Source organism: Anolis carolinensis, chromosome 5 (genome assembly GCF_035594765.1).
Source record: "Anolis carolinensis isolate JA03-04 chromosome 5, rAnoCar3.1.pri, whole genome shotgun sequence".
NCBI lineage: Eukaryota > Metazoa > Chordata > Lepidosauria > Squamata > Dactyloidae > Anolis > Anolis carolinensis.
The window spans coordinates 119,453,847-119,479,892 of NC_085845.1; the positions used below are offsets into that span (position 1 = coordinate 119,453,847).

The window sequence follows — 26,046 nt, forward strand, 5'->3', positions numbered from 1 at the left end:
CCCATATAGCCTTTATCTACATTCCTGTGTAGGGTGCATGCTCAAAGTTTCTTCTGAAACACCAGGAGATGTTTAATTACCAATTTTTAACAATAGATCACTTTGCTTAATCCTTTCTTTTCAAGTCAAAGGAAACAGAAGTATAATTGTAAAAGTCTTAACTTTCTCTGCACTAAATATTGTTCACGAACTCTTTCTTAGCACTATATGCAGCTGTTGCTGCCTTCTGCTGCTAAGCAGCAATTTTACTTTTTCTAGTGAATGTAATGGTGTCATTGGGGTCAAATTTAGCTGCATCCGTATGTGAAGAAGAGCAACTATTCATCAGCTGAATCACAGATAGCTTCTTCTGAATTATTATGAAATATGTACACATGATTGATTAGGAAGTACTGCACAATGGCAGTTGCTTCTTACCTGTGTTATGGATTGGTGCTGCTTGATATTTTTGACTTACCAAATTGTTGACTGAGGGTGGTGAATGGATCTGTTTTGCTTTTCCTGTTTTGCTTAATCTTGTTTTGAATCTTTGTTATACTTTGAAATCCTAGAATCAAATTCTTATTGTCATCCAAGTCAGGAATTCTTTAAAGTCACGTTTGTCATAATCGTTTATTGAGACGAATTACTTCTTAAGTAATTAGATTTGTTGAGATGAATGACTTCAAGGTAGCCAGGTATAGAAGCTTTATGAAAATTGTTTTTGAATTTTTAAAAATACAAAGGAATAAAACAGATTATGGAAATTGTGAGATGTTTTCGTGTACTAGAACTTCGGTAAATTTATTTGTAGGGCTGCCCAGTTAGTTTTACTGTTTGAACAGCAAGCCAGAACAACTGCTACATTTCAAAATTGGATTTCCATGCAGCATAGTTGATAGATTAATCTGCTGAGATGTGATCCTACCTCCTGTTTCAGAAAAGGAGTTCTTGTCTGAAAAAAGAAAATAACCTCCCTCCCTCCCTCCCTCCCTATCAGGGCAGGTCTGTTTTGGATTATCTAGGATCAGATAAATAGTTCCTATTTATCTACCTTAAATATTTAACTTATATGATGATTGATGGAGACAAGACACCTTGTAAATGGTGATTTGGAGTTGGATTATTTCTGCATCAATTAAAATGGAAACAAAACTTGCCCACCTCACCACGCAAGGTTAAGGTTCACATTGGCTCATTTTTATCATGATAAGCCATGGTTTAGTGCTGCATACAAATCAGTCCAACATGTGTACTGTCTAAATATGTGTAACTGTGTTTTTCAGGACCGCCTCACAACTGGATGAAGGATTTCGTACTCACTGTTTCTATTGTGATTGGAGTTGGAGGCTGCTGGTTTGCATATACTCAGAACAAGACTTCAAAAGAGCATATCACCAAAATGATGAAAGATTTGGAAAGCCTTCAGACAGCAGAACAGAGCCTGTGTGAATTACAAGAGAGGTATATAAAAAGATATAAGGATTCATAGATCTTTAGTCCATTCAGGTGTCCTTATGAGGATCTAGTTTGGCAGATTAGCATTTATACAGATATTTTAGAGTGCTGAGAAATAGTAGCTCATCCCTGCCATCTAGTGAGATAATGGTAGAAGTGATATATAATAAAATCAGGGTAGGGAATACATGGGGAAAGGACTACATATGGTTCTAACCCTAGCATGAGCAAACTTCAGCCCTCGGTGTTTTGGACTTCAACTCCCGCAATTCCTAATGACTGGCAAACTGGCTTGGATTTCTGGTAGTTGAAGTCCAAAACACCTTGAGAGCTGAAGCTAAATTACCACAGGAGACTTCCACAGTCCCCAGAGTGCACCAATTTAAAAAATAAATCTGAGAAAGAAATTTAAAATATGCTTCCAGAGCATTTTAAGTATCATTTGCTTTATTACATCCTTCCTAAAACCTACAACTTCCCTCCCCCCCAAAGCCAAAATGAAACCGACAAGTGATGTCACATCACTTCTATGGCACTATGAACCCAGCGCCTTTCCCACAAAGGACCAAAATCTACCCCCCTGTCCCCAGTGCAACTGTCCACTTTGGTGTAATATGAATTGGAAATAATCAGATTATGGAGTTCTGATAACCTTCACTAGTGGGATTGTCCCTGGTATGGTAAATTGACCCATGAATAAAATTCAGCTGCTTTGTCAAGAGATTAGGAATGTTTTAGTCCTCCCAGTCTATTTGATACAGAGAGGTGCTGCTTGATGATACCACCAGCTAGTTTAAATGATTGCTCAAGCAATTGAACTGTGACCTGAATTAAATGAATGTCCACTAACCTGTGGGGGGAAATGTCTGTTTTGAAGGCTTGAAAAAGCGCAGGAAGAGAATAGGACTGTTGCTGTAGAAAAGCAAAATCTGGAGCGGAAGATGATGGATGAAATCAGTGATGCAAAACGGGAAGCATGTCGTCTGAAAGAGTTGAGAGAAGGAGCTGAATGTGAACTCAGCAGACTTAAGTATGCAGAAGAGGAGTTGGTGCAGGTATTTGCCAATGTTTGTGTGCTTTCTCATTTCAGTTTCCCTTTGCATTTTAGTGTCAGCATGCTTGCAGTAGTGGTCTTTTTTAAAACACTAAACTTATTATACAAATAAAACTGATAGTTCTAATTACTGTACTTTGAAACTGTAGATATGGCTAGGAGAAAGACCTCCCTACTATAGGTGCAAGCACGCTGGGGTAGAAGTAAGTATGCATCTTCATAATGGTGAATTATGCTCTAGTTTATTATCAAGGCATGAGCAAAGTTTAGAGCTAAGCTAGAAGTGAGATATTTTGTTTAACATGATTAGTGAAAGTGAAGAGTCAGAAAAAGTAGGACTTGTAAGCAGAATGTTTAGGTAGTGGCATGTTCATGATGCTCCTGCCCTTTCCCCCGCCAGTCTGCTAACAGAAGTAGATGTTTACAAAGAGTCAGGAAAGGGCTAAAGTGAAGAGGGGTGAAGAAAGGTAAAGCCTCAATCGAGGAACTTGAGGAGGACCCTGTGGCCTTTGCCATTTACTGTATAACACTGGCCAACACATTTTAGTGCCCCAAATGTTATACCCGTTTCTGGGTATATTTGATCTGCTGGTTCCAAAAATGGCACCAGTTTCTCCCTATCAGCTCTAGTTTTTGAGATACATAACATATGGCACATACCAGTTACCATTTGCTTGCCCATAGAAAGTCATAATCACCATATCTACGAAACTAGCACTGATGGGTCTATGCAATGCAATTTTCTGAATCAGCACCCTGCCAAAAAACTCTAGGAACAAGCCTAAAAAGCAAAACACCAAGATTCCTTTTTGTTGGCCTGTGTAATAATTCTCAGAGTGTGGCTTTAGACAGTGTTCCAAAATACTTGACTGAATCAATCTGTGACCAACACACCTGATATATCCCCCTATATTTGAAACAGTGAAAACATTATTGTGCGATTTTTAATGTTAATTAGGCCTCTAGACCTCTTTAGTTTCAACATATGAACTGGAATAGCAGTTCTCTTCAGTACTTTCCTTGTCATAAGGCATTTTTGCTAATACTTAACACTTGTTAGTAAGATATGAAGCTTCAGATTTTTGTCCAGGGTAGCTTTCTACAACTTGGTTTGGGCTTCCTACAGTATGGCCAGTAATAAGGAATTTTACGAGTTATAGTCCAAAGCATCTGGAGAAGACCAGATTGTGGAAGGCTTATCCTGAGAGATCTAACAGAGAAAAAGGAAATGGGAGCAATAATACTTATCCAAATGTACAACTATTGAGGAAGCACTTCATCCTGTGTATGTGTGAATGAATTAATCTTGAAAGTATTGCTGCCTTTGTTTCTGTATGCTGAGTGGGAACATGTGCCTTTTCATCTTGGTCTGCGATTTCTGTTGTCCTTCATGACTGGTATGCTTAGCAGGGATGACAAGTCATGCATTCCTCACCCCTGTATATATACTAATATCTTTATATATATACATACACACACACACACACACACACACACACACACACACACACACACACACACATATATATATATATATATATATATATATATATATTACTAGCTGCGCCCGGCCACGCGTTGCTGTGGCGAAGTATGGTGGTATGGGAAATAAAGTATCTTATATTATCTGCTTAGAACGGGATTATATGAGGCCCCTTCTACACAGCTGTATAAAATGCACACTGAAGTGGATTAGATGGCAGTGTGGAGTCAAGATAATCCAGTTCAAAGCAGATAATATAAGATTATAAATGGGTCATATAGCTGTGTGGAAGGGCCTTGAGTCTACACTGCCATATAATCCAGTTAAAATATGATAATCTGTATTTTATAGGCAGTGGGGAAGAGGCCTAAGTGAGGCCTAACTCTGCCTGTCCCCTGGGCTGAGTGGGTTGCTAGGAAACCAAGTGGGCGGAGCATAGCCTTCTAACTGGCAGCTATTGGATAAAAACAATTATTCCTCTCCCTTTAATTAGGACTTTATTTTTCTTTTCTTTTTGTTGTGTGAACGTAGAGGCATGGATGAGGGATTGTGCTGCCAAGTTTAGTGTTTCTGTGATGTGTAGTTTTGTTGTTTTGTCCTAGGCCAAAATTTCATTACCCTTTTATATATATAGATAATGATTAAGAAATTTTAAAGTGTCCTGTCTGATTAATTGGAGATACCATTTTCAAATCTGTTTTGGTTGCTTAATCAATCATTGATATAGCCTACTATTATAATGTACTGATATTCAGTAACCTATCAGTTGTCTTAAATACAGAAATTTTAATGCCTCAGTGCTTTTTCATGTCTCTCTTGATTCCTAGGTCCGTATGGCCTTAAAAAAGGCTGAGAAGGAATTTGAATTGAGAAGCAATTGGTCTGTTCCTGATGCCTTGCAAAAATGGCTCCAGCTGACTCACGAAGTTGAAGTACAGTACTATAATATCAAGAGACAAAATGCAGAAATGCAGTTAGCAATTGCCAAGGAAGAGGTAATGGGTATTCTTGAGTTATATCTCCTTAAACATAATGCATGCTAACAATGCTGCCTTCTGTGAAAGACAATTTATAAATCAGTTAAATGATAAAGGCACGAATTAAAATGAATAAATTTTAATATCCCTGTTGGTTTGACTTTGGGAGACAATGTTTCTTTAGCTACGCTAATAATTGAACAATAAAACTTTCCATGTGTAGCACAGTCTCTTAAAGAGATTCCCCATCCTCTATTTTTACCCATTGCATTTTTTGAATATTTGCCTTTGATTTTATTTGTTCCTATTTGTTCTTGATTTTAGGCAGAAAAGATCAAGAAGAAGAGAAATACTGTATTTGGGACATTACATGTAGCCCACAGCTCTTCTCTTGATGAAGTGGATCACAAGATTCTGGAAGCAAAGTAAGCAAATGACTAGAGTTTTATGGATGCTTTATGTTGTGGATGGTTTATGTTGCAGATAATTTTTAAGGCCAAAGATTCAGCGTTTTGATATAGGCTCACACTTGAAATTAAATACGTTGGGATTCTCCATGTTTTTATTCATTTAAAAGTCGTTCTGGTGTTGTATAGCAGTTTGTAAATAAATGTTCCCAAGTATAATTTCCATAGAGAATAATGTTTTGTAAAATAAACAAAAAAATCTTTTTTGATTTCCAGGAAAGCACTTTCTGAATTAACCACTTGTTTGAGAGAGAGACTCTACCGGTGGCAACAGATTGAGAAGATCTGTGGTTTCCAGATCGCACATAACTCTGGATTACCAAGTCTGACTTCATCACTTTACTCAGATCATAGTTGGGTGGTAATGCCACGTGTTTCCATTCCACCATATCCAATTGCAGGAGGGGTGGATGACCTTGATGAAGACACTCCTCCTATAATTTCCCAGTTTCATGGTACGTGGAGACGTATCTAGTAAGATGTTGTACAAGCGAAGACTGATAGAAGTTTTTGAAAATGTTTGAGACTTTGACAAAGTAAAGCAGAGGTTGAGGGATTTATTAGAGGTAGTAAAGCAAAAGTACCAGAGGTATGAAACAATAGAGGTCAGAAGAGCAAATATTTATTTAATAGAAAGTGAAAATGCTTTGAATTTGATAGTCAGTACTTACGGAAGTAAAAATGAATCTGGGAAAGAAGACTAAGCTCTTGGGAAGATGTGATTTTATTAGTTTCAGACATATTTTATGTTTGTTTCTTGTATGATGCAGAAAGCCAGTGTTATAGAAAATTGTTTCTCTGCACTTGTATGTGCAGACATGTACACACACATACACAGAGAGTGAAAGAGAAAGAGAGAGAGAGACTGTTTCTTGTAAAAGAGCAAGGCCCCAGGCAAAGGTGGCAGGTTTTTGCACATGTAATTTATGATAAAAGCCCAGGTACTAAAAGAGCTCTCTCTGTCTCTCTCCCTATCTCTTTCTCTCTCCCTCTCTCTCTTGCAGGCTGCCTCCAAGTGCTTTCTATGTGGGTGGGGCTTTTTCCCTTCTTATTTTGTAGGAAGAAAAAGAAAGTGCTCTCAGTTTGGAAAGAAAATCCTCTTGTTTCTAATACGCCTGAAAGGAGAGTGCCTCACCCACAGGGACAGTGGCTCAGTGGCTACCTGTAAGACAGAGAGCTTTATTAGTGTTTTGTACAAAGGAGGGTTATGGTAATGCTGGTTCCCACTTTCTGCTCCTTCCTGTTGGGAGGGTAATCTTTCCACTGCGTGCTGAGGAGGTGGGTGGGAGTGAGGAGACCTGATTTCAAATGTTTAGTACTTACCGTATTTCACCACGTTTTTATATCATTTTTTAAAATAAAGGGGGTGCAACCATGATGCAAAGAAAAACATGCCTTAGGTTTGCTAGTCTCTGTCTTAACTCTGAAAGATGAGGAGGGAGAGCTCCAATTTGATTTTTTAAATAACCGCCTTTCTTTTGAGAGGGGAGGAGGGAAAGCTCTGCTTTTAAAGACAAACTGTCTTTCCTCCTAGAGGGGAGGAAAGGGAATTAATGTAACAATTAAGGAAGGAAAGGCAATAAATATTTGTACCGGAAAAAAGGGGTTCAACAATTATGAGATGACAACTATTACGCGGTGAAATATGTTATCCCTCCTCTAAAAGTATACCACAGATATCAACATTGTCTCCATCATTCAAATATCCAATTATTCTCTCTGTGTGTGCATGTGACCAGATATGTGATTTTCTCACACATTCTCTTAGTATCTCAGATGTCCATAAATGTTGTATAATTATGAAGGTTCCCGAGACAAGCTACTAAAAAGTGCTGAAGCATGATTACTCCTTACTCCCTCACTGTGCCATTTTAAATCACTATTCAGCCATGCCAATAGACAGCACTTCCCTTGCTCATCCGCAAATCATTGGTTTGATTTGCATCTAATAGACTTTTTAAAATTGCTGAGGCATTGTAGTAGTAGCAGGAATGATACTGATAGAATATATTCTGCAACACCAAGTGCAAATCTACCGGTGCTGGAATGATATATAAATGGGGAATGCTGTATTTCCAGGATGGGGTGATCAACCATACTATTCAATTAGTTATCCTTCTTGAAACTGTTTTGGTTTTTAAAATAGCTTTTACAGGACTCCCTATGCAGATTTTGTTAACCTACAGCTCCTACTATCAATGATTACAATACAGTAGAGTCTCACTTATCCAACATAAACGGGCCGACAGAATGTTGGATAAGCGAATATGTTGGATAATAAGGAGGCATTAAGGAAAAGCCTATTAAACATCAAATTAGGTTATGATTTTACAAATGAAGCACCAAAACATCATGTTAGACAACAAATTTGGTAGAAAAAGTAGTTCAATACGCAGTAATGCTATGCAGTAATTACTGTATTTATGAATTTAGCACCAAAATATCACGATATATTGAAAACATTGACTCAAAAAATGCGTTGGATAATCCAGAACATTGGATAAGCGAGTGTTGGATAAGTGAGACTCTACTGTAGTTATAATCTTAAAACTTCTGGAAGGCCACAGGCTCCCTGCCTTAGATATTTTTTAGGTATCATAACTTACTTAGAGCTCATTATGTACTGTCTTTCTACTTCCAGTTTGTCACTTGTCTCTAGTTTCTTCTATGTTAAAATATCTCTCAGGTTTTAAAATGAGTGTTTTTAATCCTTAGAATTATATGGAAACAGAATTCCTGTTTTTCAGTTGAACTTAAGTTCAGCAAAACATTATGGATTCCTGCTAAATGTTTGAGTCAGGTGTTGCTGCCAACAACATAAGTTTGTGACTTCCTGTGTGACCTTCTCTACTAAGACTTTAGAATGGTAACTAAACCTTCTGTGAGATTCCAACAAGTAGAGGTCGTTTTCACACCTGCTTTGCCCTTGCCTTTCTCACTTGAAGATATATTTTAAGTATACATGAATACATACATAGAAAAGCAGAATATAGATGATTTAAAATTGAAACTGAATTCTATCTATAGTATTTTTTACTCCTTATTCTTATATTACAAGAGTCACCTTTCTACTTATGGTGACTATGCATTTCATGGAGTTTTTATGGCAAGGAATAACTGGTTTTGCAAGTTCCTTCCTTTGAAAAATAGCCTACAGCTCCAGGTAGTTGTTGGCAGTCTTCTATCCAAACACTAACCAGCTTCCAAGATTTCTGTGTGAAGTAGAATTAAAGATTGGCTGATAATGTCATTTGATTCTGAATGACGCCAATCTTTTCTGTTTTTCTCAGGGTCTGTTGTAAAAACGAGCACCTTAGCAAGGAGCAGCAGCATGTGTCGCTCCCGACGAAACGTCGTGCCATCATCGCCACAGTCGCAACACTCAGCACAAATGCAACACACTCCGCATACGCAAGCTACTTTGCACTCTGCAGATCCGGACATCCTTTCAGTGTCCAGTTGCCCTGCTGCTTACCGCACAGAAGAGGAGGAGGAGGCCATTTACTTCACTGCTGACAAGCAATGGTATGAACCTTGGTGTGTTATTAATTTTTATTATATTTTCATAACAGATTAAAATAAAAAAACAGACACTGAAACAAAAAACAAATAGAAGAATTTGATACAAAAATAATTCAGTAATATTCCCATCCCCTTCCTCCCAATCTCTCTCAACAACCAACAAAAACCAATGTCGAGCCCTACCTTAAAAAAAAAAAGAAAATAAAAATAACATTAAAAACATAATTGACTTTTCTCCTTCTCAAGCAAAAGTAACTAGCAAACTATTACATATATTTTTGTTCTAATTAATTGCATCAATATATTATTTTAATACATACCACAAGTAATAGTCATATGAACAATTTTCCATTTTAACTAACACTCAAATTCTTGTAGATTTCATCTTTAGTTTATTATATCAGTATCACCTCAAGATTATTATTCTCTTTAATTTAAGTTAATCTTGTCTTATATAGCCTGTTTATTGTATTTTAACTATTAATTTCTATACAGTGCTGTATTTTCCCCCTTTCATCATCAATATTTTATTTCACCAAAAAACCCTTTCCTTAAAAAAATGCAGTCTTTATTTTTATTTAAGATTCTGTCAAAATTCTGAATTCATTTTTCCCAGTTCTTGTCACTTAAAACAGAAATCCCTCCTGTTCAGCCACATCTCCATATATAATCTGCAAAACCCCTGACATTTCAAGCTGACTATGGGAACCATTTGCTTGTTTTAATCTGCTATTATTGATGCTGTTGTTGTTTCTACCATCACCTTTGTCAGTCTACTGCTCTGCGACTCTTATGGTTTTCTTGGATTATGTTAATACATTCTTTATATCATTAAAATTATTATTTAATATTGATTGCAATCTGAATCAGCTCTTTTTTAAATTCCAATAACATTTACAGAATAATAATGTTTTGAATGTCCTGATTTTCCCTCCTTGATGGAAGATCTGTATGTCCCTCCTACCTGGGTTTTGCCATTTGGAAATATTGAAGAGAGGCTATTTCTTATAGCTGTAGAATCATGTTGATAGTCCCAACTAAAGTGGACTGATTGAATCAATTATTAAATCACCTAAGATTTACAGAGGTGATCTGCATAGGTGTTCAATAGATGATAATATTTGAGCCCACATTACCAGAACCAAAGTGCCCAAATCAAGAGAAGTAAGAGTCCTATTATATTTTGTGCTGTTCAGGCCTTATCGGTACTATTTAGTTCAGTTCTGGGTGCCTCATTTTAAGAAAGATTTAGATAGAGTGTTATTTGGTTCAGAGAAGGGTGTCATGTTCAGCCTGGTGAAGAGAAGATTGCATGCTTTTAATACAGGCAGCCCCCAAGTTACAAACATTCAACTTCTCTAGGAAGGGAAATTCACTCCTGAAAGAGTTATAATGAGGAAAAGGTGTCTCCACTGAAGCTTTCTCACCAATCCTTGTTTCCACAACAAGCCAAATTTTTCAAAAGGTTCTGACTTACATACAGATTAAATTTAAGAACAAACCTACAGAACCTATCTTCCTTGTAACTTAGGGGCTGCCTTTATCTGAAGGGCTGTCACAGATATGAGGTGCAAGTTTGTTCTCTGCTGCCCCAGAGGATAGGACCAGGTTTTAAGTTACAGGTGGGTATTTTGATTTAATATTAAAATAAATTTCTTAATCATAAAAGTGGTTCAGCAATGGAGCCATTTATCTAGGAATTCCAGCTAGAGCAGGCATGGGCAAACTTCCTACTTTCTGTTAGGGATTGTGAGAGTTGGAGTCCAAAACACCTGGAGATCCGAGGTTTGCCCATTCCTGAGCTAGAACATCCTCAGCAGGTAACTGTCTAATCCACATATGTCAAATTCAAGGACTCTGAATCCAGCCCACCATTTCATTGTATGTGGTACTTCAGATGTTGGATTACAATTCCTGCATTCGTAATAATTATACATCAGAGTTGTGATACAGTAACATCTGGAAGGCTGCAGTTTGTTTTATTTAGTCTGGATTCAGATTTAGCCTTTGTATTCAGATGCAAGGCCTGTGGATATCATGTCTGACTTTAAAATGTCATTTAACATTTCCCCAACCTCAAAGCCACAAGTGCTGTTGGTTTGCAGTTCCCATTACCCACTATTACCTGTAATCAGAAGTGAAGAGAGATGTCATTCAGTAATATCTGGGGACTCAAACTGGATAAAAACTAAAGAACATCCATGGATCAAAAGCCCTTTGAAGATAACCATACGGCTGATGTAGGCCTAGATGAAAATGAGTTTGACACTCCTTGTCTAATCTCTTTTTGAAGATATCCAGAGAAAAGGACTACACAGAGGTGTAGGGTACTTTTTTCTGTATATCTTCCAAAAAAAGAGAGAGAGAGAGAGAGAGAGAGACAGTTACCTGCTGAGAATGCTGTAGCTGGAATTCCTGCATTGGACAGAGGGTTAAACTAAATGACCTATGAGGTTTCTTCTAAATCTGATTCTAAGTCATGACCTTGGAAGTTCAGATGTAAAATTGAATCTTTGGGGGATTTTTTAAAAATCCTATAATGAAGCCATTCCTTACATTTTTTCTTATCTTTGCTATAGGGAAGTACAAGATACAGCCTCAGAATGTGATTCCTTCAATTCTTCGGTTGGAAGGAAACAATCTCCTCCTTCAAGCCTTGAAATATACCAACCCCTGACACCTCAAAAAATATCACGGGAGGAACTCTCTTTAGAGGAGTCATCTACCGGAGACTCAACCTCCCTAACAGCTGATATTTCCAGGGGTTCCCCTGACTGTGTTGGCATGACAGAAACTAAAAGTATGATCTTCAGTCCTGCAAGCAAGGTGTACAATGGCATTTTGGAGAAGTCCTGCAGCATGAATCAACTTTCTAGTGGGGCTCCGGTGCCCAAGCCTCGCCACACTTCATGTTCCTCCACCAGCAGTGAAAGCAAAGCAGGTCACGAACCCTCTGCCGCCCCTCGGATAAGTAGCACCTCACAAGACCTCTATCAGAATGGGGAACGGAACAAAAAGTCCTCCAAAATAAAAAGTCTCTTTAAGAAGAAATCAAAATGAGGTGACTGGAGAAAATGCTTAAGAGTGACATTGTTAGACTTTCTTGTTGTTTTTTTTAACTTAAGAATGTAGTTATCAAGGTTTACCCAGCTTGGATGCCACAGCCGGAAAAACCTCCTAGGTTAACGTCTCTTCAGTTTCAAACGACTTCAGAGTCAACTTGTGCCAGCTGTCAGTGAGAAATTTGGTATTTCAAGACAGTTGACATTCATTGGTCTATTTATTTCTGCTTCTTCTTTTTTAGTTTATATACAAAACTTTAAAAACAAACAAAAACCCCACCACTTTAACACAAGCTTTAACGGACTAGTAAGCCTGTGTGGGCTTGCCAAGGTTTTCTCTTGTTTACTAGAACATCTTCTTATCTTTCCACAGAAGTTATGGCATTTGCTTAGTGGACAAAAGTAACTTTTAAATGAAGTATACTACTTAAATTGCACTACTGTTTTCCTGACTGGAAAGTATCTTTACAAACAGAACTGTTTAGATTTCTAAAATGATGGAAGAGATGAGTTGGTTCATTGTTGTTTTTTAGATTATTTTTTTTAAGAAGCTACCATTTCTAACAGTTGATTTCTGGAACTGGAACCCCATTTCTTCTACAGAATGCTTACTTAAATGCATTTATTATTAACCTAATGGATTGGGTCCTGTTGTAAAGATCATGATTATCCAGGCAGGGCTTTCACTGTGATTTTACTGCATTGCACAGGTTGTATGGTAAGAAAAAAGACTTACCCGGAGAAGAGGCTTCTGATTCCATGTGCAAGTGAGAAGATTCAAGACTTGATTTTGAAGGACCTTTTAAGTCATTCACAACCTTAAAACTGGGATAGGGACATCTGTGGGCACTTGTTTACATACTTTGACAGACAACGGATGTTTGATTTGTGAATATTTGTTACTGTGGCAAAAATAATAAATTGAAAATATTGTGCACTGACTTGTTATGATTTTGGCCACTCCCTTGTCCAAACCAACCCCTGGATTCCTGTCTTCTGAGTGCAATAATTGTCATTTCTATCTCTTGCATGACATTATAAATGTGCTCACACTCTCCTTCCTGGCATATTAAGCTTTCTTATACTTAGATGGGTAGGAAACCTTGTATCATTACATAAATTGTTGGACCTAAAAGTCTCATCACACCCATCCAGCATAGCCCTCATAATCAGAACTGCTGGGGTTCAAAAGAACAAAAACAAATTCAAGTCAAATACCAAGCATACTTACTATGCAGTGGGCTTCACTGACTCAAAACTGGATGTAATGTTAAGCGATGGTTTGGGTGGGACACAAATAAACTGTGTGCTTGCACATTCTTATCTTTTCTCTTCTTCTTTGCCATTCCCTTGATTGCCATTCTTCTCATAGTTTACTCTTCAAATCAAACTAGCAAGCTAGTTTACCTCTTCTCCCATTCAAATCAAACTAAAATTGGAAGACGGTTTACAATCCTGATTTTGAGATCAAAGCTCATTTACAGTGACTTAGCATTAACTGTGAATTCACCCACATAATTCAATGAGTTTTGCATTCAGGAGGTGAGGAAGAACTGTAGTCTTACATAGTTGCCTTAGTACTAATTTCAAATTCTTATCCATGTGTCAAATGCAAGGCCCCCCATGTCATTTTATGTGGCCCTCCAGATAGATTCTGGACTACAGCTCCTGTATTCCTCATCATTAGACATCATGACTAGAGCTGATGGAAGTTGTGATACAGTAACATCTGGAAGGCACTAGTTTGTTCTGTTTAGTTGGGATAGTGGAGTTTGAATTTAGATACAAGGCTTGTGGATAGATACGATGTCTGATGTTAAAATGTCCTTTAATCTTTCCCCAACCTCAGGGCCATAAGTGCCATTGAGTTGCCATTCTCATTACCCTCAGTCTGTATGGTGGATAATCAGAACTGGAGGCCCATAGCAGATAAAAACTGAAGAGCACCATCCACTATGTAAAAAATTATAGTTGGCCCTCTGTTTCCATGGATTCTCTGTACATGGATCCAGTGGCCCTTTTAAGGCAACCATAAGGCTCGATGAAAATGAATTTGATACCCCTATTTTAGAACATTGGCTTTACTTACCCATGTTAAACTTGTATGTGCAAGACATCATGAGTAGCTGTTGAATGTGTGAGTGAACTCCATGAAAAAGCTTTATTTGCAAAGACTGTAACTTTAGGGAAATACTCTGGTATTATAACTGATAGCCCATTCAATATGCAAACCATATTGATATTGCAATCAACTGATGAGCATCCAGGCGTGATGAATCTATATGTATCTCTGATTCTCTGCTTGTAGTTTTAATATAATTCTAAGGCAAATGTTAAAACTTTTCGGTGATGTAAAAGTGTAGTCCAAGGACTGCTATAAGTTGAGGTAAGATTGAGAGTCAAGCTTCCACATGAAAAGCATTTTATTCTTGGCAAAGTTTTATCATTATCGAATGGCCACTCAGTAACAAAAGAAGCTTTCTTAGCAAAAACAGTGCTTGGTTGTTCAAAACCATCACCATTTTTGTGTTGCTCAAATAACAGTGCCTCTTAATCAGTTCTGAAGTGTTTAAATCTGATTTGGAATTTTGTGGGGGCTGTTGTTTCAGAATTACTCTTTGCTTTGAAAACAAAAATAAAATTGGGGAAGAAGAAAGTGAAGAGTTGAGCCAGTGTGGTGATGTGATTTGAAATCCAATCATGGAAACTCACTGGGTGTCCTTGGTCAAGTCGCACACTCAGCCTTAAAGGTAAGAAACTTCCTCTGAATAAATCTTGTCAAAAGACCCCTGATGGGACCACCTTCAGTTGACTTGAAGGTATATAACAAGAACAGTGAAAGGTTTTTGACCCTCAAGAGATGGTTGTCTTAATAGCTCATAAACTCAGACTATAAAAATTCCTGGCCTTCATATAATTGTATATTGGAATGATTGCCAGAGCACTTCTGTCTTCCTGGTAGACAACCTTACTTTGATTTAACAGATCAAAACATTTGCTAACACGATCTTCCCCTGTCATTCTTCCCATTGCTACCACTGCAGGAGACTTTATGTGTTGCTATCTGAAGGGTTTTCCCTTCTGTCTTTAAACCTACTGCAGCTGGACCTTGTGCCTTCTCCCTGTCCTATTTTCTTTCCCTCTCTCCTTCAGCCTATTGTATAGATTATCTTGTTAAACAGTCAAAAAGGAAGTAGACAAGATGGGAGAGCTGTATCTCCCAGTTTGAATGTCAGAATTACCAGTTCACAGGGCTGTTGGATACTGTTCCATTATCTGGGCAGAGGACTCTAGGGGGCACTGGAAGGAGAAGGATAGTCCATTTGGGGTGGGGGTGGGGAGTTGAATGAGGAAAATCACTCCCCCTTTTTCTCTGATTATGCTCCCTCCCACCTTCCCATATCAGAATGGGGACATGGGTGGGCTGAATAACAGGAAAATGGGGAAATGGTTTAACTCCTTCAGCCCACCCCCATAAAATGGACTATCCATCTTGTTTTAAGCAAGCGGTGGTAAAACCGCTACTAAAAAAGACCTCGTTAGACCCATCGGTTTGTAACAATTACAGACCAATCTCCAACCTCCCATTTTTGGGCAAGGTTCTGGAGCGGGTGGTTGCCACGCAGCTCCAGGGTTTCTCGATGACACCGATTTTCTGGACTGCTCGCAGTCTGGCTTCAGGCCTGGGCACAGTACTGAGACGGCTCTGGTCGCCTTGGTGGATGACCTCCGCAGGGAACTGGACAGGGGGAGTGTGACCCTGTTGGTTCTCCTGGATATTTCAGCGGCTTTCGATACCATCGACCATGGTATCCTTCTGGGACGACTCTCTGGGATGGGGCTGGGTGGCACGGTTCTGCAGTGGCTCCGGTCCTTCCTGGAGGGTCGTTCCCAGATGGTGAAGCTGGGGGACACCTGCTCGGACCCCTGGCCATTGACCTGTGGGGTTCCGCAGGGGTCTGTCTTATCCCCCATGCTTTTTAATATCTACATGAAACCACTGGGAGAGGTCATCCGGAGTTTTGGAGGGCGTTGCCATCTCTACGCAGATGACACGCAAATCCACTACTCGTTTCCATCTGACTCCAAGGAAGCCCCTCGGATGCTGAACCAGTGCCTGGCCGCTGTGGCGGACTGGATGAGGAGGAACAAGCTGAGAATCAATCCCGACAAGACAGAGGCCCTCCTGGTCAGTCGTGCGTCGGATCGGGGCATTGGGTGGCAACCTGTGCTGGACGGGGTTGCACTCCCCCTGAAATCACAGGTCCGCAGTTTGGGGGTCCTCCTGGACTCAGCGTTGATGCTTGAAGCACAGGTGTCAGCGGTGGCCGGGAGGGCCTTTGCACAACTCAAACTTGTGCGCCAACTGCGACCATACCTCGTGAAGTCTGACTTGATCACGGTGGTCCATGCCTTGGTTACCTCTAGACTGGACTACTGTAATGTGCTCTACGTGGGGCTTCCCTTGAAGACGGCCCGGAAATTACAATTGGTCCAATGCTCGGCTGCCAGATTAATAACGGGGGCAAGTTACAGGGAGAGATCCACTCCCTTGTTTAAGGAGCTCCACTGGCTGCCGTTCATCTTCCGGTCCCAATTCAAAGTGCAGACCATCATCTATAAAGCCCTGAACGGTTTGGGACCCACCTACATCCGTGACCGTATCTCCCTCCATAAACCTTCCCGATCTTTACGATCATCCGGGGAGGCCCTTTTATCACCACTGTCTATATCCCAGGCCCGCCTTGTGAGTACAAGGGAGAGGGCCTTTTCTGCTGTGGCCCCCTGACTATGGAACTCACTGCCTACTGAAATCAGGCAAGCTCCCACTTTGTTAGCTTTTAGGAAAGACCTGAAAACATGGCTCTTCCGCTGTGCTTTCGGTGAGTAATTTCTGTTATATATTTCTGTGTTACTCCCCCCCGAACATCTATCCTCTAAACTGCCCCACTCTCATATGTCCCTGTCCACATTGGAGTACCCCTCTGTCCCTCTCACTCCGGGTTTTATCTTTGTGTTCATGCGGCCTGCTCTTGTTTTACTGTTTCTTGATTTCTTGATGTGATGTCTATTATTTTCTATTGTATTACTTTTAATTATGTTATGATATGCTGTTTTATATTTTATTATATTGTATTGCTTTGGGCATGGCCCCATGTTAGCCGCCCCGAGTCCCCGCTGGGGAGATGGTGGCGGGGTATAAATACAGTTTTATTATTATTATTATTATTATTATTATTATTATTATTATTATTATTATCCTCTCTCCAGTGCTCCCTTATGGTCTCCACCCAGATAATAGAACAGTACTATATATGGAAATAAAACTAACAAGATTGGAGGAGACAAACATCAAATCCGGGTGGATGCCAGTATGGTTTCCAAGTCAAGAGAAGCTATAAAATGCAAGAGATATTCTGGTGTGTTTATCATGCTACACCGTAGAAAGGGAAGCCTTCTATATTGCAATTTTTCCATCCAAGAAAAGGAGTTCCAAGGGGTCAGATGAAAACAGACCCGAAAACGGCATGCCATCTGGCCCGAATGCACACGACTAATGTATTATTCTTAGTATTGTTTGCCTTCAAGTCCTTTCTGACATTGAGTAATCGTAAGCCATAGGTATCATGGGCTATTATTGGTGAAATTTATTCAGAGGGGGGTTTGCCATTGACTTCCTGTGGGGTGAGAGACTTGCTTGAGGCCACCCAGTGGGGTTTTTTTAATATATAATGTTTATTTATTTTCATTCATTCAAATGTATGCAAGTGTTTGTTGCATACAATGCAATACTTTCATCTATTAGTCTTTCATAATTATTTCCCAGACAATATATTTTCAATGTGATGCGGCTGCTAAGAAAGCCAACGGGATTCTGGCCTGCATCAATAGGGGTATAGTGTCTAGATCCAGGGAAGTCATGTTCCCCCTCTATTCTGCCTTGGTCAGACCACACCTGGAATACTGTGTCCAATTTTGGGCACCGCAATTGAAGGGAGATGTTGACAAGCTGGAAAGCGTCCAGAGGAGGGCAACTAAAATGATCAAAGGTCTGGAGAACAAGCCCTATGAGGAGAGGCTTAAAGAACTGGGCATGTTTAGCCTGCAGAAGAGAAGGCTGAGAGGAGACATGATAGCCATGTACAAATACGTGAAGGGAAGTCATAGGGAGGAGGGAGCAAGCTTATTTTCTGCTGCCCTGCAGACTAGGACACGGAACAATGGCTTCAAACTACAGGAAAGGAGATTCCACCTGAACATCAGGAAGAACTTCCTCACTGTGAGGGCTGTTCGGCAGTGGAACTCTCTCCCCCGGACTGTGGTGGAGGCTCCTTCTTTGGAGGCTTTTAAACAGAGGCTGGATGGCCATCTGTCGGGGGTGCTATGAATGCGATTTCCTGCTTCTTGGCAGGGGGTTGGACTGGATGGCCCATGAGGTCTCTTCCAACTCTACTATTCTATGATTCTATGATTCTATGAATAAGGGGTCACAGTCTTCTATTTTAATAGTACATATAAAAATATTGTAAGTTCCAAATTTATATCCGTTTCCTCCCTGCCTTCAGTCTATTAGCTTCCTCTATGTACATTTTTAGATCATTGGTTGCCATTCATTAACAAAGTTCTCTAATGGTTCTCCTCTTAAGTGCATCATTATTTTGTCCATCATCAGCAACTCTATAATATATTGTTCCAGTTCTGCTAAGGGAGGTACCTCTGAGGTTTTCCAATATCTAGCGTATACTATCCGAGCTGCCACTGTCACGTAAAACAAAATTCTTCCATATTTCCTTTCCAATTCTTCTTCGGGCATATTCAAAAGGTACATTTGTGGTGTCATTTTAAAATTTGTATTTAATATATTTTCTAGATGTACATGAATTTGTTTCCAATAGCTATTTACTTTGTTGCATGACCACCACAGGTGGTAAAATGTGCCATTTTCTTTCCCACATTTCCAGCATTTATCGGTGTACAATTGCACCCAGTGGGTTTTAATGGCTGAACAAGTTTTTGAACCCTGGACTCCAGAGCCATAGTCCATATGCCCACATGGAGTCCTCCTTTTAGCTTGTGTTCTGGGGAAGAAGTATTTTGTTGATTCAAAAGAGCATGTGAACTAGGCCTAAATCATTACAGGAACATTCCAATATACCCTGTGTGCTGTATTACAGGAGTGGGCAATTTTGGCAGGGACAATTTTTCTTCCACCAGTGAACCAAATTAGCTGGAACTTACAATCAGAAGTCATCTTGTGTTTCAGCAAAACCATTTTGCTTTGTTGATTTTGGACTGAAAACACCCAACACAAATTTTGGCACCTTAAACATTAGCCCTGTTTTGGATATATCTGACTGGCTGATTCCAAAAATGGCACCAGTTTTCCCCTATCAGCTCTTGTTTTTTAGCTACAGAACTTTCCCATTTACCTGTCACCATCTGCTCCCCCATAGAAAATCATGATAATCATATCTAAGCAAGTAGAACCGATACAGCTATCCAATGCAGTTTTCTGAATCAGTGCCCCCAATAACTCCAGGAACAGGCCTAACAACCAGTCAAGATTTTTTCTTATTGGGCTATGAAATCAAACGAACATTTTTAAAAAGTTATAAGGTGATGTGATGACTTCTTAATGTTACAGCAGCCAATTACTCCAAATCTGTTTGAATGACATTTCTATTGTCTCTCTACAGGAGTCTACACAATCATTTTGTCATTCCACCAAGCTTCTGAATCTGCAGATCTGCCTGTCTTTGGTAAAGGTTTTCATTAAAGCTGTTTAGTTAAGTGTCAAAAGCTTATATGCAAACAGTCATGAACTACTGTGATATCATTGGCTGCAGTATTATGTTCAGTTGTGCTTAAAAGAGCAGAAGAGCTTATGCAAGCATTTCTGATGTACCAAGATAAACAAACAGAAAACAAATGTAATTTTACAAACAAGTTGAGCATTGCCCGTGGTGAATGATACGGAAAGGAATTGAGACTGACATTTTCCCTCCCTTGATTTGTTGTGATTTAGCATGTTTTGAAAATTTTGGAAATCTGGGAGATTTTTGTTTTTACTATTAAATCGTAGTTTGCTGCATTGTATGTCTACAAAATAACTTGTCTGGTATTTTTAAGAAAGAGAAAAGGGGCAAAAATGTGGGGGAAAAAACCTCCCACTGCACTTCACAGAGATATGGCTTAGCTAGTTTTTTTGTTTCTTTAGATATCAATTATCAACTCTTATCTTAGAATCATAGAAAACTAGAATTGGAAGAGACCACATTGGTCATCTAGTCCACCCCCCTGCCATGCAGGAAAAGCACAATCAAAGCACCCCCGACAGATGGCCATCCAGCCTCTGCTTAAAAGCCTCCAAAGAAGGAGCTTCCACCACTCTCTGAGGCAGAGAGTTCCACTGCTGAACTTAAGGTTAGGAAGTTCTTCCTTATGTTCAGGTGGAATCTCCTTTTCTGTAATTTGTACCCATTGTTCTGAGTCCTAGTCTCTAGGTTAGCAGAAAGCAAGCCTGCACCCCCTTCCATATGACATCCTTTCACATTTTTATACATGGCTATCATGTCTCCTCTCAACCTTCTGTTCTGCAGGTTAAACATCCCCTGTTCTTTAAGCCATTTCTCATGAGGTACGGCCTCCAGACCGCTGATCATTTTAGTCGCCCTCCTCTGGACACCTTCCAGCTTGTCAATATCTCTTGTGAATTGTGGTGCCCAGAAATTGATGCAATATTCAAGGTGAGGTCACTATACTTCTTCAGATGCAGCCCAAAATCCCATTGGCTTTTTTAGCTGCTGCATCACATTGTTGGCTCATGTTCAACTTGTTGTCCATTAGGACTCCCGAGATTTTTTTGACATGTACTGTTGTTGAGCCAGGCGTCGCCCATCCTGTATCTTTGCATTTCATTTTTTCTGCCTAAGTATCTTACATTTCTCCTTGATGAAAATAATTTTATTAGTTTGGCCAAGTTCTTTAATCTGTTAAGGTCATTTTGAATTCTGATCCTGTCTTCTGGACAGAGCCGGCCCTAGGTATTTTTCAAGTGTAGGCGAACAGAATTTTGGCGCCCCCCCAAACCAATCACTGAAAAATAAAAGCGTTGGATAAGCGAAAATGTTGGATAATAAGGAAGTATAAAGGAAAAGCCTATAAAACATCAAATTACATTATGATTTTAAAAATTAAGCACCAAAACATCATGTTTTACAACAAATCAATAGAAAAAGCAGTTCAATACATGGTAATGTTATGTAGGAATTACTATATTTGCAAATTTAGCACTAAACATTGAACAGGGATATAGGGCAGTGTGGACTTAGATAACCCAGATAGCCCTCAGTATTAAAAAAAACCCTCTAAAATCAGGACAATAAATAAAGAACAACACTCTGAAAACAGAAGAAATCCAGACAGTAAACAATCAGGGACAGCTAACTCCTCCCAAAAAAAGATTCTCCCAGGCAAGAAGAAGCCAGGCCTTGAAGCCACAGGGCCATTAAATGCTAATCAAGGTGATTAATTACAACATTCGCACCTGCTTCAAAGAAAAGTTCTTTCTCCCACCCTGGACCTTCTACAGATATATAAACCCCACATACCTAGCTTCCAAGTTCCTACAGACCTCACAATCTCTGAAGGCCCCAAAGGTGGGCTTGCGTGGTGCAAAGGCGGGTTTGCGCTGGCCGGAAGGCCCGGCGCGGCCGCTGGAAGGCTCGAAAGAGAAGGAGGTGGAGAGTGGTGCCCTCCTCCCAGGACGATGGTGCCCCCGGGACGATGGCGCCACAGGCAAATGCCTATTTCGCCTTATGGTTGGACCGCCTCTGCTTCTGGAGTATCCCTCCCAATTTGGTGTCATCAGGAAACTTGATAAACACTCCCTCTAAACATTCACCTAAGTTATTAATAAAGATGTTGCACAGCACCGGACCTAGAACAGAACCCTGTGGCACCCTACTAGCCACTTCTTTTCAGGATAAAGATAAACCATTAGTGAGCACCCTTTGAGTTCAATCACTTAACCAATTACAAATCCACCAAACAGTAGTATTGTCTAGCTCATATTTTACTAGTTTATTTGAAAGAAAACCATGGGAGATCATGTTGAAGGCCTTACTGAAATTAAGATATGCTACATCCATAGCATTCCCTGCATCTACCAAGCTTGTAACTCTATTGAAAAAAATAAATAAAATTAGTTTGGCATGATTTGTATTTGAGAAATCCACACTGACTTTTAGTGATCAGAGCTTTCTTTTCAAAGTGATTACCGACTGTCTCAATAATCTGGTCCAAAATCTTTCCAGGTATTGATGTCAACAGTAATTGGTTGGGTCCTCTTTTTTCTTCTCTTTGAAGATAGGGACAACATCTGTCTTCCTCCAGTCTGCTGGGACTTTCCCTTTTTCCCAAGAATTCTCAAAGATTATTTCCAGTGGTTCTGAAATTACTTTGGCTAAGTCCTTCAATACTCTTGTATATAATTAGTCTGCCTCTGGAGACTTGAATTCATGTAGAGTAGCCAGGTATTCCTGGACTACTACTTTACCTATTTTGGGTTTCATTTCCCCTATTACCTCGTCCGCTCCATATTGCTCAGGTTGAACATCAATTTTCTTTTGGGAAAAGACTGAGTCAAAGAAGGTGTTGAGTAGTTCTGCTTTTTCCCTACCCAATGTTAGCATTTCATCACCTTCTCCAGGTAGCTTCTTCTCCTGTTATTGTTGTTGTTGCTGCTGCTGCTGCTGTTACTATTAACTTTTATACTTGCCTTTTTCCCTGTGGGGACTCAAGGCAGCTAACAATCTAAACTAGAAAAGTTTAAAAAGTACAATACAAAAGTTAAAAAAAACAAGTAGTAATTGTGTGGTAAAAAAAAGAATTAAAATACAATAAATACACTAACATGGCCTTTAAAACTCATAACCCTCCCATCCCACCCAACCTTCCCAAAGCCTTTTTTAGTTTATTTTTTTATTTTAATTTTTGAGTGATTTAATGACATACAAAATGTGAAAAGAAAACTAGAAATAATCAAGTACACATAATACAGGTATGCCATTCCTCCGAACAAGTACATTGCCATATTCGCTTATAACTTATAAGTACATCTTTCACGATAACCATAAGATATTACTGGCATTACTTTTATATATATATAAATGTGTGTGTGTGTGTGTGTGTGTGTGTGTGTGTGCGCGTGTGCGTGTGTGTAAATATTTATCACCTATGGGTCAATAATATTTTTATACTGAAACATGCATGTAGGAGAGGCAGGAAAAAACCCCACTGAAGCAGAACCAATGTGCAGATAAAGCCTTGTTGTTGTTTATTTGTTCAGTCACTTCCGACTCTTTGTGACCTCATGAACCAGCCCACACCAGAGCTCCCTGTTGTTTGTTGCCACTCCCAGCTCCTTCAAGGTCAAGCCAGTCACTTCAAGGATACCGTCCATCCATCTAGCCCTTGGTCGGCCTCTCTTCCTTTTTCCTTCCATTTCCCCCAGCATCATCATCTTCTCCAAGATTTCCTGTCTTCTCATTATGTGGCCAAAGTATTTTATCTTCAGAGAAAGCCTTATCTGTTTCCAAAAGCTTTTTGAAGAATCAAGATTTTCACCTGTTTCTTCTCCCTTGAAGCTAAGCAGTCTTTGTAGAAAGCATTCTATAGAGTTATTATCACTTCCATTAAGACCCCAGACATTGAATGGAGCATAAGAAGGGGATATATATGTGAAAAAAGTGCGTCTTCAAGTACCAAAATTCTAACCTGTATCACCATTATTAATTATAGGTAATGAATAGTACTTTGAGTCAACTCCAGAAAGAAACAGGTAATCAGTGCAGGTCACAACATTTGGATACACACAAGCATTTTAGGACATATATCTACCAGTTGCATACTATTGTAAAAATACCAGGGTAATGCTGACATACCTGCAAAAGTTGTTATTTAAAGAGTTGAGATGTGCTAATTATAATACAACCTTTTCCAAGTTAGTGTCCCCTGCATGTTTTGGACTACACCCCTATCATCCCTGATGATCTAGCTGACAGCACAGGTGATTAATATAATTGGTCATTAAATGTCCCAACCAGATGGCCCCTGGATGGCTTATTAACTTGCCTCCAGGGCTGCTCATCAAACTACATGTTGGCTCATCATAAAATCTTAATCTGTGTTCCAACTGTGGGTGAAGACTAGAATGGGGCAACCTGTTCCAGCAGTTGTGCCCTCTGTGCTTGGTTTGGTGCCAGCAACAAACCAAGACTTGGAGGGGTGACTGAGGAGGAGCGCTGGCTACTGGAACTGCTTCTCTCTTCCCTGGATTTATGTCTGAGTATAAATATCTTTAATCTCTTGTATGTTGTGTTGAAGATTGGGAAAGGAGTACGGCAGGACTGTATACTATTGCCCTACCTATTCAACTTGTACGCAGAACACATCATGCGACGTGTGGGGCTTGACGAATCCAAGGCTGGAGTTAAAATTTCTGGAAGAAACATTAACAACCTTAGGTATGCAGATGATACCACTCTGATGGCTGAAAGTGAGGAAGAGCTGAGGAGCCTTATCACCAAGGTGAAAGAAGAAAGTGCAAAAGCCGGGCTGCAGTTAAACGTCAAGAAAACCAAAATCATGGCAACCAGACCGATTGACAACTGGCAAATAGAGGGAGAAAACGTGGAGGCAGTGACAGACTTTATATTTCTAGGTGCGAAGATCACTGCAGATGCAGACTGCAGCCAGGATATCAGAAGACGTTTACTTCTTGGGAGGAGAGCAATGGCCAACCGCGATTAAATACTGAAAAGCAGAGATATCACACTGGCAACGAAGTTCTGCATAGTGAAAGCGATTGTATTCCCCATAGTAACTTATGGCTGCGAGAGCTGGACCATAAGGAAGGCTGAGCGAAGGAAGATAGACGCTTTTGAACTCTGGTGCTGGAGGAAAATCCTGAGAGTGCCTTGGACCGCAAGAAGATCCAACCAGTCCATCCTCCAGGAAATAATGCCCAACTGCTCACTGTAGGGAAGGATATTAGAGACAAAGTTGAAGTATTTTGGCCACATCATGAGAAGACAGGAAAGCTTGGAGAAGATCATGATGCTGGGGAAAATGGAAGGAAAAAGGAAGAGAGGCCGACCAAGGGCAAGATGGATAGACGCTATCCTTGAAGTGACTGGCTCGACCTTGAAGGAACTGGAGGCGGCAACGGCCAACATGGAGCTCTGGCGTGGACTGGTCCATGAGGTCACGAAGAGTCGGAAACAACTGAACGAGTGAGACGACAACGATGTTGTGTTTGGTATTTGAGAAATCTTAGGTATCCTGCAAGTGTGCTCCCTCAACCTTCATTTCCATTTCTTCCTGCCTGAGCTAATGGTTGTGGTTTCAAATCTGGTTTTGAGGACCCTTAGGATAATATCTGTGAAGGATCTCAGCTTCTACACCAAATCCTTTACCTCTGCAGTGGCCCAAGGTTTCATAGTCAGCAAGACAAGCATGGGATTGTCCCAAAATGTCATTGGCTCAACACCCATTATAGATCAATAAGGTTATAGAGTTGTCATATGTTTTACGGGCTGTATGGCCATGTTCCAGAAGTATTCTCTCCTGATGTTTCACCCACATCTATGGCAGGCATCCTCTTTGTGAGGATGCCTGCCATAGATGTGGGCAGAACGTCAGGAGAGAATACTTCTGGAACATGGCCGTACAGCCCGGAAAACATACGACAACCCTGTGATTCCAGCCATGAAAACTTTCGACAACACAATAAGGTTATGTATAAAGGACCAATCACAGGAGCTAAAAAAAGTGTGACATTACAAACATCGATTATAGTAGCATGCTATATTCTTTCTGTTTGTCTGTATCTATCATCTATCTATCTATCTATCTATCTATCTATCTATCTATCTATCTATCTATCTATCTATCCATCTTACTGACACAAAGCTACAATCCAACATCCCCTCAGCATAGCATAAATACCCACATGCGACCATACATTGTACTAACATAAAAC

At 39.8% G+C, this 26,046-nt stretch overlaps 1 protein-coding gene across 4 annotated transcripts in view; it reads left to right on the top strand.

The window, feature by feature from the left end:
• The window catches only part of stim2 (stromal interaction molecule 2), a 73,471-nt gene extending 60,528 nt beyond the window's left edge, over nucleotides 1-12,943 (top strand). Inside the window, exons 6-13 of one of the 4 annotated variants that reach the window (XM_062982197.1) lie at nucleotides 1,266-1,443; nucleotides 2,315-2,492; nucleotides 4,802-4,969; nucleotides 5,276-5,376; nucleotides 5,635-5,873; nucleotides 6,423-6,582; nucleotides 8,709-8,955; nucleotides 11,520-11,658. In XM_062982197.1, the coding sequence (XP_062838267.1) occupies nucleotides 1,266-1,443; nucleotides 2,315-2,492; nucleotides 4,802-4,969; nucleotides 5,276-5,376; nucleotides 5,635-5,873; nucleotides 6,423-6,582; nucleotides 8,709-8,934 (1,250 nt within the window). In that variant the 3' untranslated portion in view covers nucleotides 8,935-8,955; nucleotides 11,520-11,658. Of the gene's footprint in view, nucleotides 1-1,265; nucleotides 1,444-2,314; nucleotides 2,493-4,801; nucleotides 4,970-5,275; nucleotides 5,377-5,634; nucleotides 5,874-6,422; nucleotides 6,583-8,708; nucleotides 8,956-11,519 lie in introns of all 4 variants that reach the window. The other 3 variants (XM_062982196.1, XM_062982195.1, XM_008118829.3) reach the window with 3 other exon arrangements.
• The last annotated feature ends 13,103 nt before the right edge of the window (nucleotides 12,944-26,046 follow it).